Source organism: Panthera uncia, chromosome E1 (assembly GCF_023721935.1).
Source record: "Panthera uncia isolate 11264 chromosome E1, Puncia_PCG_1.0, whole genome shotgun sequence".
Taxonomy (NCBI): domain Eukaryota; kingdom Metazoa; phylum Chordata; class Mammalia; order Carnivora; family Felidae; genus Panthera; species Panthera uncia.
This window is the reverse complement of record NC_064814.1, coordinates 10,064,978-10,082,681: the sequence shown is the minus strand read 5'-3', so window position 1 is coordinate 10,082,681 and position 17,704 is coordinate 10,064,978. Positions and strand designations below refer to the sequence as shown.

Here is a 17,704-nt window from a genome sequence, read left to right as displayed (position 1 = left end):
TCCAGGGTACAATCCAAAATTATTAAGTCATATGAAGAAGCAGGAAAATGTAACCCATACTCAAGATAAAAGGAAGTCAATGGTAACTGACTCCAAGATGACATAGGTATTGGAATTGGAAGGCAAGAATCTTAAATAGTTATGCTAATTATGCTCAAAGATGTAAAGGAAAATATGCTTGTAATGAATTAACAAATAGGAAATCTTGGCAGAGAAACTATGACAAAAGAACAAAATGGAAATCTGAGAACTAAAAATTATAATATCTGAAATAGAAAACTCATTGGACAGACTTAACAACAAATCAAGATGACAGAAGAAAGAGTAAGTGCATTTGAAGGTATATCAATGAAAGTATTCAATCTGAACAACAGAGAAAATAAAACATTGGGGTTGGGGAAGAACAGAGCCTCAGGGGAAGTGGGGAAATATTAAAAAGTCTAACATATATGCAGTTGAAGTCCTAGAAGGAAAGGAGCAAGAGGATGGAGAAGAAAAACTATTTGAAGAAATAATAACTGAAAATTTCTCAAGTTTAGTGAAAAACATAATTTTACAGAAGCTCAGTGAGAGAGAGGGCCAAGTGGGATAAATTCAAATAAAATCATATGTAGGCATATCATAGTCAAACTGCAGAAAACCAAAGGTAAAGGGAAAATCTGGAAAGCATTCAGAGAAAAAGAATACATTGTATATAGGAAAGCAATAATACAACTATCACTGACTTCTCATCAGAAACAATAAAGCCTAGAAGGTAGTAGAATGTCACCTTTAAAGTGCTGGAAGAAAACTGTCAACCCAGAATTCTGTATCAAGTAAAAATATCCTTTAAAATTGAAGGCAAAATAAAGATATTTCCAAATAAATGTAAACTAAGAAAAGTTGTCACTCACATAGTTGCATTACTAGAAATGCTAAGGGAAGCTCTTTTGACTGAAGAGAGATAATACCAGATGGGAACTCAAGTCTTCAGGAAAAAAAAGAAAAGTACTAGAAATGTTAAGTATAAAGTTCTAATTTTTTTCCTCTTAATCTCTTTACAATACAATTGCTGTGTAAATAATTCCTTTTATTCTCCTTGAGGTACTTTTTAGGGAGGGTAGAGGAAAAGAACAGTCCTGCTCTGAAGGGGAAATCTGCTAAAGCTTCCAAAATAATATCCTTATTAAATTTAGAATCCTCAAATCTGAAAAAAAATTAAGTAGCTAATATTTATAATCCTTTTCTTTTCAGATATAAAACCAAATGTGGAACTGAAAAGCACTCAGGAACAGCCTGTGCCCACAGGTAACATCAGGTCTTTCCTTTCTAGAAATATACCTTTACTGAAATTACCAAAGAAAGATAAATATTCTGATTATAGTAAAAATGCTATAGAAATGTGTTGGGAAAAAACATAGTTGTCTCTTTCTGATACAAAAATAACTCATCCATTTACATTATATAAATTATTTGGCATCATAGGGCCAAACCTAATGTTGATCACTGTTTTTTTTTTTTCTTTTAATTATTTTTAACTGACTAGTTTAAATAAAAGCAGTTTTTGTTGACCAATGTAGTGGCTTATGTTTCATCAGCTTGTGCTTTTCACTCTAGATAGTGGTCAGCAAAATTTTTGTGAATGGCAAGATAGTAAATATTTTAGACTTTGTGGGCAATATAGGATCTCTGTCACATATTCCTCTTTATGTTTTTTGCAACCTTTTAAAAATGTACAAACCATTCCTACTTCCTGGGCCCATATAAAAACAAGCCATTGCTTGTGGCTCTCAGGCCATAGTTTGCTGACTCCTGCTCCAGAATAAACTAGAGACATTTAAAATAATCTATTTCCTAAAAATAACTTCCATGTTTCCTAGATTGATTAACCCACATTGTTTGGATCATAATTTGTGCTACATTACAAAATTAACCACTGGAGTACCTTTTTGTTATTATCAATTATAACCTTATATTTTAATTGAACCAGGACCTCATGTTAGTTGTTCAGGTGTGCACTTTATGTTAATCATTTTAAGCTTGAGAAAAGTGAACTACTATTTAGAACAGTGTCTTATTGTTCATAGAGTACATGTTACAATATGCAGAAGTTAGGAGCTTAATGTGTTTATAAATCAAAACATGAGTCCATGATAACCATATTTTCAGCATCTGTTAGTCATGGATTTTATGAAATATGTTTCTATTTTACTCCTGTATTCCAGCACAAGTCCTGCTCCATCTGTTCGGTCACTGGTGAGCTGGAAGGAATACCACTGCAGAGTTTCTAGTCACTTCCCCTATTTCACCTAGCGTAAATGCCACAGGATTCAGTTTCTTTGACTATTTGTTGTATGTAGTAGGTACTCAATAAATATTTTATAAACATTAGAAAGGAGTTTGATAGAGGGACACCTGGGTCTCTCAGTCAGTTAAGCATCCAATTTTGGCTCAGGTCATGATCTCACGGTTCGTAGGTTCAAGCCCCATGTTGGGCTCTGTGCTGATGGCTCGTAGCCTGGAGCCTGCTTTGGATTCCAAGTCTCCCTCTCTCTCTGCCCCTCCACTGCTCATGCTCTGTCTCTCTTTCTCTCAAAATAATAAATTAACGTTAAAAAAAAGAAAAGAGGGGCGCCTGGGTGGCTCAGTCGGTTAAGCGTCCGACTTCGGCTCAGGTCATGATCTTGCGGTCCGTGGGTTCGAGCCCCGCGTCGGGCTCTGTGCTGACAGCTCAGAGCTTGGAGCCTGTTTCAGCTTCTGTGTCTCCGTCTTTCTCTGACCCTCCCCTGTTCATGCTCTCTCTCTATCTCAAAAATAAATAAATGTTAAAAAAAAATTTAAAAAAGAAAAGAGTTTGAAAATGAATAAGTTTTTAGTTTATTTCTTTTGTTAATATCTTTTTAAGCTACTATGCTTGTACATGAAATAATACACCACATTGTTCCTTTTTTCTAATGTCTAATAATATCAATATTTATTGTACAAAAGTATATTTCTGTTAAACTTGATTTTTAACAAGTTTGCTATTTATTTAAGCATGCTTTTATTATGTCTGCTCCCTTTCACTTGTGAACTCACATAATACTTTGTATTTCCCTTACTCTCTTGTCTGAGTCTGCATTATACTTATGATCTTGTCTTAATCTATATCTGCCAATTATAAGCTCCTTGAGGATAGGAATTATTACTTATTCATATCTATAGCCTTGTCAGCATTTAGTAAATGTTCAAAGAAATAAAGGAACTTGAGGGCCAATATGTTTTCCACAGAATCACATTTATAATGTGAACAGAAAAGGAAAATAGGATTTGATATACAGTTGCATATGGGTTTCCTTTTAGGAAAGCATCTTCCCAAATCAGATTATGCCAGTATTTTTGAGCTCAGTATTTCCCATCACTACACAAATACTTCTTGGTCATAAATAACAACAGCATCCTACTGAATATTGTGAGACATATCAAAAGAGAGAGAATTTCTGTCAGGAAGGACTATGAATACATTTTAACTCAGGTGCACCCTGGGCATATTTCTAAACCTCAAGAGTTATCACATATATTCCACTTGGTGTATATATGAAAGAATTCTGTCTATCATTGAGATATTGTGCTGAAATGGGAGTCTACTTAATACATGTTTATAAAAACTCTTTAAAATTTGACTGAATAGTTAAAATTCTTTTTATCTCCTAGAAGGTCCAGTGATTTTGAATGACTACGATTTAACCAAACCTCATGAAACAGAAAATGCAGACAGTGTGGAAGGCCCAACCAATGAAGATGAAGATATAGGAGGTGAGCCATTGAGTACAGACTAAAAATGGTTATAGATATGGTTGAGGCTAAATATGTGGAAGAAATCAGAAACTTGCATTTGTGGGTTGAGTTGAAAGTAATTTTTGTTCATTTTACGAATATTAATATTTAATAATTTGCTAAAGGGTATCAGCAAACTTTGAGAATTTAAGGTGCTTATTCAGTATTCAAGTTATACTAACTTCATTTCTAAAACGTTTATTTGACTCTTTTCTGTTGTAAAAATAATACATGTTCATTATAGAAATTGTGGGGTATTTCCCAACACCAACAACCAATTCTCCAATTCTTCAGAGAATAACTGGGTGTCCCACAATTCCATTAAATTCTCATACTAACTCCTGGAATTAGCAAAGAACCCACATGTTAAAGGCTCAGTCCCACAAGACTGTCCTCACTTTAGACACCAGTTGAAACTACCAGGTCTCCATGTTACCTACATTTCTGTCCAGGTTGGCTACAAATGCAGGATTTTCCACACCCACCCTCCTCAGGTTTGATAAGTTGCTAGAATGACTCAGAGAATTTAGGAAAGTGCTTTACCATTACTAGTTTATCATAACGGATACAATTCAAGAACAGCCAAATGGAAGAAATGCATAAGGCAAAGTATGTTTAAGACTTTTTATAGAGCTCAATCTTCAGAACCTACCCAGTGCCCCCCTATCACTTTGTCTTTCTGGTGATGAACCCATCCTGACTAGGGCCCTTACCCTAAGTCGCCTCATTAGCAGAAACTTAGGTGTGATTGAAAAGAGATTATTATAAATAACAAAAGATACTCCTATCGCTCAGGAAGATTCCAAGGTTTGGGAGGACTCTTGTGCCAGGAACCTGGGACAAAGACCAAATATATTTTTGTATTTTACCATAGGCCACCCACTGGTCTTTGAGCACGAATCTCTTGTAACAAAGGATCATAGGGGCGCCTGGGTGGCTTAGTCCATTAAACATCCAACTTCGGCTCAGGTCATGATCTCGTGGTTTGTGAGTTCAAGCCCCACACCGGGCTCTGTGCTGACAGCTCAGAGCCTGGTGCTTGCTTCAGATTCTGTGTCTCCCTCTCCCTCTGCCCCTCGCCTGCTCACTTTCAAAAATAAATAAAACACTAAAAATTTTTTTACAAAATGATCGTAAAAGTCAAGATCCTGGCACATTACTACAGTCACATTCAGTCATTAATAATTATTCTGGTTGAAAATGTCTCCCAGGGTGAGGTCACTCAGGTTTACAGCCTTCCATTTGATTTTGTCAGGTTCCAAAAACAGGAATGGTCTCAGCAATGTATGGCTTCACCTTTTCAGCATCTGGTATAATTGAACTGAGAGACAATATTTACAAGTTTCTTGTTCTGAGCCTCTCTTGGCATTTTAATATAATACTGCATTTCCTTCATTATATAATCCATTGATTGATTCCTTTACCCTCAGCTACTATTCCTTCTTCTCTTCATCTACCTGAACTTTTCCACTTTTGGAAGGAACATGAGGTTTAGCTGCTGTGCTGGTCTAGATTGCAGGCAGCAATACTAGTGTAGCAAGTGCCTCCCCCTCAATCCACTCCTGTTCATATAGGGTAGAGTTACTTAGGTACAGAACTAGCAGGCTATTTTTGCCACTAGCAGTATAGCTGCAGTCACTGTTAACCTCAGTTTTGCCAAATGGAGTGAAGGCACAACCTACCCTATCAGGCCTTTAGGAATTCTGACATAAAGGTTTAACACTGTAGCTACTTGGGACGTGTGGGTGGCCCAGTCGGTTAAGTGTCCAACTTCGGCTCAGGTCATGATCTCACGGTTCATGAGTTTGAGCCCCGCATCAGGCGATGTGCTGATAGCTCAGAGCCTGGAGCCTGCTTCGGATTCTGTATCTCCGTCTCTGTCTCTCTGCCCCTCCCCTGCTCACTCTCTCTCAAAAATAAATAAACGTTAAAAATTAAATAAACAACAAACCTGTAGCTACAGTTTCTTGCTTAGGAATCATCTCTGTTTCTGTCATTTGTTGCAGCGCTGGTCCTATGACTACTGCATCAGGTAGGAAAGAGAAAGCTGAGGTGATGTGAGGAAGAAAAAAAAGTATGGTCATGAAACCAGTGTCCTCTCCTCTTAGGAAGAATTATAGTCATACCAATATTTCTCCCCCCCGCCCATGGAAAAAATTGCATAGTCACACTAGCATCCTCTTCCATCTCTCTTCCCCAGATTCACCAGAAAAACAGGAATATATCAACAGGGACATTCCCTTAATCCTGCTCATGTTAAGTGTGAGCACATATTCTTGAAGACACTAAACCAGCCAGCCCTTCATGTCTACACGTTCCCGTTTCAAACAACCAGTGTTTCAGTTGCCTGTTCCAATTCTCTATGAAACTATTCTTCTGAGGACAGTATCTCTCTGCCCATCATTTGACATTATGGACTGTAAAGTGTGTTCTTGTCCCAAAGAAATGTGATTTGGTGGCCCAAATTGATGCAGTATCTTCTGATCCGGGTTGTGGGGTTTTTTTATTTGTTTGTTTTTGGGGTTTTTTTGGTTTTGTTTTGTTTTTTAGTACCCTGACCATTTGCATCTACAACCAGGTAAGCAATACACAGTCCAGAGTCAGTGTCTATTCTGTCAAAAACCATTTGTAAGCCCCCTCGGGCTACTGGCATTGGTTCAGTGTAATCCACTTGCCAGCTATGTATAGCGCCTTGCCTCTGAGGAATCTTCCCCATAGCCATCGGAAGCCTCTGTCTCTCTTGTTGGCAGATAGAACAGTTATTGTTGGCATTTTGAGCCTCAGAGAGTGCAAAAGGAATATGTCCAGATTCAGCCCTCTGTATTTCTGTGGTCCCCAAATGTCTATGCCTTTCATAGACACCATTTGGCCACTTCAAGTAAGTACACTGTGATATCCACTTGGTTCCAATCCCCTTCCAAACCTGGAAGGGGATTCTTCTGATGGGCATTGACATGTCCTACTTTAATGCACTCCTCAGATTCCTGTAGTGATTTCCATACGGTCATGCCCTATATGGGCATCGCTTTAAAAGACCAGTTTTCAAGGCACCTGGCTGGCTCAGTCAGTAGAGCGTGTGACTCTTGATCTCAGGGTTGTGAGTTAGAGCCCCACACTGGGTGTAGAGATTACCTAAATAAATAATCCTTATAAATAAATAAATAAATAAATAAATAGCCAGTTTTCCTTCTACCTATCCATATGGCCTGGCCACTGGCCATCACTCATGAATCAGGTAAAAACCAAAATGTGGAGGCTTTTGTCATTGTTAAAATTCTTCCATCACTGCTAGGAAAACAGCATGTAATTCATCCCACTGAACTGATGTTTTTACATCTTCAATCAGAGTGGTGGTCTTCCAAACAGGATATTGTTCATTTACCTTGGAACAGCTATCCAGCAGCTCTTTGCTGGTCAGTCAGTAGCTGTTTATCGGGCACTTCTAAGCAATGATAGAATCTGGCAGCCTCATACAGTTCCAAAGTCAGTCCTAGGAGAGAAGAGGCTCACTGCTTGTCAGTACCTCCTGCTTGCATTCCTCAGGTAGCATAATCCTGTATAAGCCATTTCCATTTTATTGTGGAACTGTCTTGGGTATTGCCCTCCCAGAAGCATTAGAGCATTTCTGTGACATCACCTAAGATATCATGGGTATGCCAGATGTTAAGATTGTTTTTTCTGCAGTCATAGGGCAGTTTCAATTGCCTCTACTAATTGCCTCTAAAATGGAATTCTTGATTCCACCATCCCAACAGTCATCACTGGGAAACACTTGCAGACTTTTGCCATAAAGCCCAGTCTATGCTCCATATGGACCCATCATCTGTCCCCACCAGCGCTGCAGCTTCTCTTCTACACTGTGGGCTTGGGCAAGCTTATCCATCCCCATTTAGAATGTCCGATTAATAGGACAGATTTACATGACTTCTGTCTTATGGAAACAATCCCCCAGTCAGATACAATGTCCATGCCCATAATACATTCAGGTGAAAGAGATGCAGCCGCTTCAAACATACCAGCTTTCCTCCAGACTTTCACATTAGTCTTTCAACCCTTCCATTCTTAACTGTAGCCTCCATCAGGACTTTATGAACAGGTTTTAGTTTTATAAAATGAAGTAAGGGAGATGTTTCCCAGTCAGACATAATATCCATTCCCATAACACTTTCAGGTAAAAGAGGCACAATTTCTTTAAATACAGCCTATTTCTGGGGTGCCTCGGTGGCTCAGTCAGTTAAGCATCTGATTCTTGATTTTGGCTCAGGTCATGATCTCACAGTTCATGAGATAGAGCCCTACATGGGTCCGCACTGAGGTCTGTGCTAATAGCCAGAGCCTGCTTGGGACTCTCTCTCCCTTCTCTCTCTGCCGTTGCCCCCCTTGCATGCTCTTGCTGTCTCTCAAAATAAATAAATAAATTTTTGGGGTGCCTGGGTGGCTCAGTCGGTTAAGTGTACGACTTTGGCTCAGGTCATGATCTCACAGTTTGTGAGTTCGATCCCCACGTTGTGCTCTGTGCTGACAGCTTGGAGCCTGGAGCCTGCTTCAGATTGTGTCTCCCTCTCTGCCCCTAAACTGCTTGCTCACTCTCTCTCTCTCTCTCTCTCTCTCTCTCAAAAGTAAATAAAATATTTTTAAAAATTAAAAATAAATAAATAAATAAACTTAAAAATAATAAACAGTCCAATTTCCACCAAGCCTCCCCTTTAATCCTATCAACCCTTACATTTTTATATTCTCTCAAATTGAAGACCCCTATAAGGCTTCACATAACAAGCCACAGTGAATGAGGTTTCCATGTCAGGGAGTCCCAGAAACTTTTCTTCTCCACCCTCCTAACCATTTTACCCCTTCACATGCTGAAGACTTTAGGTCCCTAGTTAGAAGTTGAGCCCATCCCTTTTGTCATGACAAAGATTAATCTGTCCGACTATTGCCCTAGCTGATTTCAGATCAGATTTCTGTTTGTAATCTTTGCTTTCTGGCTTTGTAAGTTCCTGTACACTGAAGAGAAGAGTGGACTTGTTTGGGGCCCTTTAAGGAAGGCGGTCCCTTTGGTCTACCCAACCTTGCACACTGCTGTCTTAAGACCTTAAGACATTTGTTTCAACCCCATCAATATGTTTCCTTTATCCTGTTTCTTAATAACAATCTGAAGATTTTCACCCTGCTGAGATAAGTCCTTTGACTATCCCCTTTATTTTTCTTCTTTGCTTTGGACTTACCAATGTTTGCTTTATTCTTCTTATTTCTTAATAACCATTTACAATTTTCCACCTTGCTGGGACAGGTCCCTTGACTTTCCCTTCTGCCTTTTCTCATTTTCTTGTTAATTAACCTAATGTTTTTATTAGCATCTGTAAAACCCAAGAGGGGAAGCTAAGGCAGCAGATTCACTCAGGTTTCTTGGACTGTTACTTGATTTTGCAGCAGGAAGGTTACACGGGGTGCCTGTGCAAAAAGGCAGAAAACTGTGTTTTCTTAGATTCTGTATTTGTCTCTTTGGCATCCATTCACCTCAGGACCAGTTTTATTAACTGTATTGTCTTATATTCGTATTTTGGATGCTTTGACATTTGGGGTCCTTACAGACCTGAGGAAAGGCTGCTTTTCCCAGGGATAGCCAATTCTTACAGATAGCAGAGGCGTTAGCCAGGATCATGCTTTTCATATACAAATCAACCAATCTGGAGTCTGTATGTCTCGCCCATCTTCTTACCTAACTCTCATACACCAAGTTAATGTTTCCTCTGCCCAAAATCATCTTACAATGAAGTATATCAGATAACTGGAGACCATTCTATGTCCCAAAGTCTTCCAGAATTATTCAAACCAGCCAATCCTAAACTATTTACTCTGCCTACCTTGCCTTTTCTCATAAACTCCAATAAAAACGCTAGCCTAGGATTTCCTTCACTGCTCTTTTCTGCCTCCTGACTGGCACTGGTGCTTTCCCCTGTGACCCTGTGTGGCATGTGGCAGTACCCCTCTATGAGTCCTGTGAGTATAATAAACTTCTTCCTTCAAATCTTTGTTCTCATCTCCTCTTATAGCTCTACCAGCGTCACCATACCATATCCAATATGCATGCTCTTAGAATACCCCTTTAAACCACAGCATTTACCATGACCAGGGTAACAGGCACATTCCATGAATGAATATGTCTGTTATCATAAAGCCAATCTTATATGGCTTACATACAAAGTATATCAGCTGTTACACTTCGGTGTTCCACTCAGCATTTATAAATGGAGGCAGACAGTCCTCTTCTCAGGGTAAACAGACCCTAGAGTGGTTTTATCTAGTCCACCAGACTGCTGTGTGTCTGGATCATGTATAGCCATCTGTGATTATTCCATAGTGAGTTGTGGGTTGGGTATCAACTCAAACATGTTCTTCTTCTCTGTAGAATTCAAAACCAAATATACTTGCTCTAAATTAGTCACTCTTACTGTCCATTTTAGTAATGGTTCTTCAAGAAGCTGATGATACTGATTCACAAAATGAGATGCCTTCACACTATACCCCCTGATTTCAATAGTTTCTCGGTTTTTCCCTCCCTCAATGTGAACTCTCTTTTTGGTGACCAGAGGTCTTAGAGGTCCTCTCTGTTGTTACCTCAAAATTTTACCTTTTGGGGAAGCTTTTAGCCTAATATCTGAAGCTTAAACCAGCCAAAGTCTGAGCTTGGTCTAACATCAAGGTTTGAGCCAAAACTCTCTTTTCATTTCATTTTCATAGTAACCAATTTCACCTTTTCCCGATTAGTTTGCATTTCTTTATGAATCCAGTGAACCACTCCCCAGGAATTGGATCCATTTCTGAAAACCCTTGGTAATTTTACCTTTAGTAACTGATCATAACATAGCTCCTTAACCATAACATGAGTCACCACATGGCCAGGACTCAGAAGTCCCTAATTTCTTGCTCTTTCTTCCTTTCTCTTCCCAAACCACATGTTTCCACGAGCCAGACTGCTCTAGCAAATCCCACTCCTGACACCAATTCTGGGATTTTTTTTTTTTTTTTCTTTTCCAACACCAACAACCAATTCTTCAGACTCCAATTGGGCAACTAAAAATTCAATTCAGTTATCATACTAACTCCTGGAGCATAGAACCCACAGGTTAAAGGCTCAGTCCCACAGAACCCACAGGTTAAGGGCTCAGTCCCACAAGACTGCCCTCACTTTAGATACCAGTTGGAACTACCAGGTCTCCATGTTACCTGCACTTCTCTCCAGCTTGGCTACAAATGAAGGATTTTCCGTACCCACCCCCCTCAGGTTTGATAAGTTGCTAGAATGACTCAAAGAATTTAGGAGAAATTTTTACTTAATGTTTCTAGTTTAGTATAAAGGACCAACTCAGGAACAGCCAAATGGAAGAGATGCATAGAGAAAGGTATGGAGTGGTGGGGCATAGACCATCCATGCCCTCTCTGGGCACACCACCCGCCCATCATCTTGATGTGTTTACCAACCCAGAAACTCTCTGAATCTCATTATTCAAGAGTACTTATAGAGCTCAATCTCCAGTCCCTACTCCCCTTCCCAGAGCTTGGTGGTTGTGACTGAAACCCTTAACCCTTAACCACTTGGTCTTCCTGGTGACTATCCCATCCTGAGGTTAACTAAGGACCCCATCCTAAGTTCATTAGTATAAACTCAGGTATGATTGAAAGGAGGTTGTTATGAATAACAAAAGACACTCCTGTCACATAGGAAATTCCAAGGGTTTTAGGAACTCTGTCAGGAACTGGGGACAAAGACTAAATATATTTTTATATTTTACCACAGTTTGGAAAGTTCATAGAAAGAAAAAAGAAAAATTCACCTCTATCCTTGCCACCCAAATATAGTCTGTATTAGCAGTATGGAAAACTTCTAGGCTTTTTGTGAATTTGGAACACTATATTTATATTAACATTGCACACATTTTATGCTAATATTTATGTTGATAAATCCGATCACTATTCCTTTATGAATGTCACTCAGATCTCATCTTAGATGTCATTTCTTCAGAGAGATTTTCCCTAACAACCCAGTGACTGTTCTTTTTTTATCCAGTCGTTATTTTAACACACTACCCTATTTTAATTCTCTGCATGGCACTTACCATGGATAATTTTGGAGTTTTATTTATTTCTTTATCCTTCTACCTTTTATGAGCCAGGATCTTGGGCTGTCTTTTTCACTGCTAGATATTTGTAGCACCTAGAATAGTACTTGGCTCATAGTAGGGTGTACAATAAATATTTGTCAAATAAGTAACTAAATGAGTACGTTAGGTTAATTATACATGTGTATCTATGTGTTTCATAAAGGAAGAAAAGAAAAAAAAAAAGAATGTTTGAGATCTTTTCCTTTTGTCTTAGATTCTTAAGGGACCAAGAAATACAATTCTGTGTCTAAAACTTCTGAGATTCAAATCACAGCTTCAACTAACATTCCAGCTCTGCCTAGCTGTACATTAATTTGTACCAGTTCTTAACCACAGAGACTGAAAAAATGCTGCCTGGCACAGGATGTGGTCATTTGTGCTGAGGAAAGGCATACAATGTTCTATCAGTTTTATGCAACCTCTTGAAGATGCCATCCATGGAGTCACACTCAGAATAAGGCAAACAATAACTGTGCCTTTGGCTTGCATTTTTCTGAATTAGTGTTTCCGAGTTCTGGTAGGTGATGCCATTTAAGTTTAAGTTTGAACTTTTGATCAGGAAATTTATAATTTATGTTAGAATTTGCTCTGGATTCAGAAGTAGCCTGTGAGTTTTATGTTTTTCAGGTGATCAGAAAAAAAAAAAAACAACCCAACAGGTTAAATACTCAAACATAAACAAAACACCAAAGAATTTCATTCAACAATAGGAATTTAAAACAAATATTGTAAAAACTCATGTGATACAGCACTTCTCTGGGAATCCATACAATAGATTCCAGTCCTCTACATTTTGACCCTGCTCCAGAAGTGCTTCCAAGGAGAAAAGAGAGAGATTCAGTCTCTGTGGTCCACTCAATCAATTTGGGTCATCTTCAACTGCTGTAGCTTCTGGTGCCATTTCTATTGCCTTACCTTCAATTCGATGTCAGTGATGATTGGGATATTGGTGTATTTTTCTCAGTTGTTAGGGGTCTGGGAGTGTCATAATGGTTCTTGGTAGAGACTAGAAGATATAATCAATCATTCTAAATGATTTGGGAAAGAGAGAAGAAATGGCTGTTTCCTTTAAGCCTGATTTAAAAAGAAAAGAACAGGGGTGCCTGGGTGGCTCAGTTGGTTAGGCGTCTGACTTGGGCTCAAGTCATGACCTCAGGGTTTGTGAGCCTGAGCCCCGCGTCAGGCTCTGTGTTGACATCTCAGAGCCTGGAGCCTGCTTTGGATTCTGTGTCTCCTTCTCTCTCTGCCCCTCCCCAACTTGTGCTCTGTCTCTCTATGTCTCTCAAAGAATAAGTAAATGTAAAGAAAAAAAAAAGAAATGAACAGGCTAACTTTAGCATTATTTTATTATTTCATTATTAAACTCCAAACTGATTATTGTACTGTTAATGCTAGCACTTAATCTGAATCATATACCTTTGGAAAAAGGATGTTACAAGGTCTCTGCTTTTTAAAAAGATAAAATATGATCAGTACATACAAATTATACATGCTAAATTGAAAAATAATAGAACTGAAAAGTAGCATTGCCTGATAGAAGATATGCCTATTGCATAATAAGGTACTTCTGTCATATGTAGCATAGAGATGCATTAAGACTAGTTAGGATTATACTTTTAAAGGTAGTTAGAATTAATTTTTTAAAGAAAATTTAGCTATAATGTAATAATGATAAACAAATTTAAAAGCATACTTTAGAGGATCCGATTTTATTTAAGTTTAATGGAAGCATTTTTTCTAATGTTCTTTAAAAAGTTTTAGAACCAAGATCTGTCTTGGAATATTTTAAATTCAGAATAAATGTAATCATGTCTGATTTATATGTTAAAGAAAGTGAAATGTCATGTGCATCTAAGTTTCCAGCTCTTAGAAAATTGTTTTATACCAAAGAGACTCATAAATATGGAGAACAAACTGAGGGTTGCTGGAGGGGTTGTGGGAGGGGGGATGGGCTAAATGGGTAAGGGGCATTAAGGAATCTACTGAAATCATTGCTTCACTATATGCTAACTAATTTGGATGTAAATTTTAAAAAATAAAAAATAAAGTTAAATCAAAAAAGAAAAAGAAAATTGTTTTATAGAAGATTAGAATGCTAACTTTATTTTTCTCTTATGGAATGATAGACTAAATTTTTTAGGGGGAAAGAGTGTTTACCAATTGGAATTATTGTGTGAGAAACAAAATAAAATATTTGGAAAAAAACTTTTAAAAGATAGTAACATTTAACATAAATTCACTTATTTCCTACCCTCCAGATATTTTGATAATTTTTAGTTTTTGTTTTGTTTTTTAAGTAATCTCTATGCCCAGCGTGGGGCTTGAACTCACAACCCAGAGATGATCTTTTTTTTTTTTTTTTTTTTTTTTACTATATATTCCTAGGAGCCTAGTGCAGGAGTTAACAATTTTTTTCTGTAAAGGACCAGATAGTAAATATCTTGGGCTTTGTGGCCAAATGATCTCTGTTGCCAACTTCTCAACTCTGCTGTTGTAGTGTAAAGCAGCTATAGAACATACATAAATGATGTGCATGGCTGCATACTAGTAACTTTATTTACAAACACAGGCTGTGAGACAGATTTGGCCTGCAGACCATAGCTTACTGACTCCTGGTCTAATGTATACATTTATCGTATGATGAGTTAAGAAAGCTTTTGCTCCTTGAAGGGAACAATGTTCATGTAAATATTTCAAAAAGACATTAATGGGGAGTCTAACACTATTATTTTCTAAATTAGAAAAATATAGGAGCATCTGGATGGCTCAGTCAGTTAAGCGTCCCACTCTCAATCTCAGCTCAGGTCATTGTCTCATGGTTGGTGAGTTCCAACCCTGTGTTGGGCTCTTTGTGTGCAAGTGGTGCGCTCTCTCCTTCTCAAAATAAATAAATAAACTTTTTTTTAAAAAAAGAAAAGAGGGGGGCGCCTGGGTGGCTCAGTCGGTTGAGCGTCCGACTTCGGCTCAGGTCATGATCTCGCGGTCCGTGAGTTCGAGCCCCACATCAGGCTCTGGGCTGATGGCTCAGAGCCTGGAGCCTGCTTCCAATTCTGTGTCTCCCTCTCTCTCTGCCCCTCCCCCGTTCATGCTCTGTCTCTCTCTGTCTCAAAAATAAATAAATGTTAAAAAAAAATTTTTTTTTTTAAATAAAATAAAAAAAGAAAAGAGGGGAGGCACTGGGGTGGCTCAGTTGGTTAAGTGTCTGACTTTGGCTCAGGTCATGATCTCAGGGTTCATGAGTTCATCATCGGGCTCTGTGCTGACAGCTTAGAGTCTAGAGTCCGCTTCAGATTCTGTGTCTCCCTCTCTCTTTGCCCCTCCCCCACTCACACTCTGTTGCTCTTTGTCTCAAAAATAAACATTAAAAAATTAAAATTAAAATTAACAACTACATGGATGGAACTACAGGGTATTATGCTCAGTGAAATTAGCCAGTCAAAGAAAGACAAATACCATATGACTTCACTCATAGAAGAATTTAAGATACCAAACAGATGAACATAAGGGAAGGAAAGCAAAAATACTATTAAAACAAGGAGGGGGACAAAACATAAGAGACTCTTAAATAAAGAGAACAAACTGAGGGTTGCTGGAAGGGTTGTGGGGGAGGGGATGGGCTAAATGGGTAAGGGACATTAGGGAGGATACTTGTTTGGATGAGCACTGGGTATTATACATAGGGGATGAATCACTGGAATCTACTGAAATCATTATAGCACTATATGCTAACTAACTTGGATGTAAATTTAAATAAGTAAATAAATCAATTTAAATTTTAAAAAAATAAGAAAAAAAGAAAAGAGGGGCACCAGGGTGGCTCAGTTGGTTAAGCGTCTGACTTCAGCTCAGGTCATGATCTCACGGTTTGTGAGTTCAAGCCCTGCGTTGGACTCTGTGCTGACAGCTTGGAGCCCGGAGCCTGCTTTGGATTCTGTGTCTCCCTCTCTCTCTGCCTCTCCCCTGCTCACAAGCTCTCTCTCTCAAAAATAAATAAACATTAAAATATTTTTTTTTAATTTTTAAAAAATTTGAGAAGAGGAAAGAAAAATATATATCATTACTAGCTTTGTCTATCTCACACATATATAGTGATTATGGCTCTGTACATAAACTAATTGGTCACAAATAAAATATGTGGATTAAACGTTGTGTTACCACTTAGTTGGCTCCTCCTTTCTTCTTGAAAATTTAAATCTAATAGACTAATGCTCTGGAAATATTTACATCAATTCAAGTTAATTTCCTCCATGAGGCCTCCTTGTACTATCCTACCTCCCTCAAGTGTAGTCTTAGGGCTGAGTTTTTGGAGTGTGTTTAATTAATACTTGTTTAAGCACCTAATTATACTGTATCTGGAATTGTTTGTGCATGACAAACTTTCATCCAATTCCATTATAAACTTTTTTTAAAAAGAGCCCTAATAGCTTACATTTATATCTTTGTAAAAATACCTACCTATGAGGTGATATAATCCAAGTTAATTGAAAAAAAAAGACCTGAAGATGTTCAGACTTCTTTTTCAAGCCTGGTCATTGACTCCTATGAATAATTATTATTTCTATTCTTCTCAGTGGTGACCAGACTGATCTTGAGCAGTAGGAAATAACCAAAGATCCCTAAGTCTTTATTTTTGTTTAGCATTTGATGAGTGCAGGGGTATTGTAAACACTTCACTGAATATGAAGGACATTGGGACCTTCCTGTCAGACCTAAGGTGTCATTGAGAAACCATAATGTCAAAAGCAGAAGTTAAAGAAATATTTACAACATTTCAAAAAAAAAAAAAAAAGAATATCCCTATTTCTTGTGTTCACTGAGGAACACAATAAAATAAAAGCCTCTGGACATCAGGGCCAGAGATCAGGTGTGGTTCATAGTAGTGTACCCAGGGATATACTAGGTAGAAATGAGACAGTTGGTGGAATGTCATCCCAGCAAGGCCCTGTAAAAAAAAGTAATGCAGTCGAGTGCAAAATGACTGAGGTAGAACCTTACAGCTTTTTGTTTCAGTCCTCCTTTTGAAATTGGATCCCCATCTTTGTCATTTCCCACTTTGAATATGGAAGGAAAGATTCTGTCATGAGCAAGTAAGTTTTGAGATTGTGATTTGACATGCATGTGCTGTTGGCTTTACTTTTCCTCTTTGAATAATTAGGAAAAATTATTGTGGCCCCCAATTCTCTACATTTAACACACTACTAGCCCCCAATTTTCAGCAGCCCCTCACAACCACCATCTCTTTCTGCCTACACAAGCAGTTTGTTCTGGAGCTGCAATGGGGCCCAAAATTACACAACACACCTCAGTATCCATCAACACCACTGTTTGTCCTGCCTAAATTGCACATTTACCCTTTGAATCAGCTACCTAGGGCTTCTGTAACAAACTACCACAAACTGGAGGGCTTAAAGCAACAGTAATTTATTCTCTCACACTTCTGGAGGCCTGAAGTCTCGCTCAAATCAGGGTGTCAGCACGGCCATGCTCCCTCTGAAGGAACTTCCTTTGCTTCTGTCTAGTTTCTGCCGGCTCTAAGCAACCCTCAGCATTCCTTGGCTCATGGTAGTGTGACTCCAACCTCTGCCTCCTTCACATGGCCTTCCCCCTGTATATGTCTCTGTATGTCTTCTATTCTTATATAGACACCAGTCATTGGATTAAGGGCCCATCCTAATCCAGTGTGACCTCATCTTAACTAATAACATCTACAAAAGTCATTCTTAGATTTCTGGCAAACATGAATTTTG

The 17,704-nt window shown here is 38.4% G+C and overlaps 1 protein-coding gene across 1 annotated transcript in view; it reads left to right on the top strand.

The window, feature by feature from the left end:
• Positions 1 to 17,704, top strand: part of IKZF3 (IKAROS family zinc finger 3) — a 93,394-nt gene that overhangs the window by 24,810 nt on the left and 50,880 nt on the right. Inside the window, exons 2-3 of the mRNA XM_049635958.1 lie at positions 1,234 to 1,287; positions 3,673 to 3,774. Of these exons, the coding sequence (XP_049491915.1) occupies positions 1,234 to 1,287; positions 3,673 to 3,774 (156 nt within the window). The remainder of the gene's footprint in view (positions 1 to 1,233; positions 1,288 to 3,672; positions 3,775 to 17,704) is intronic.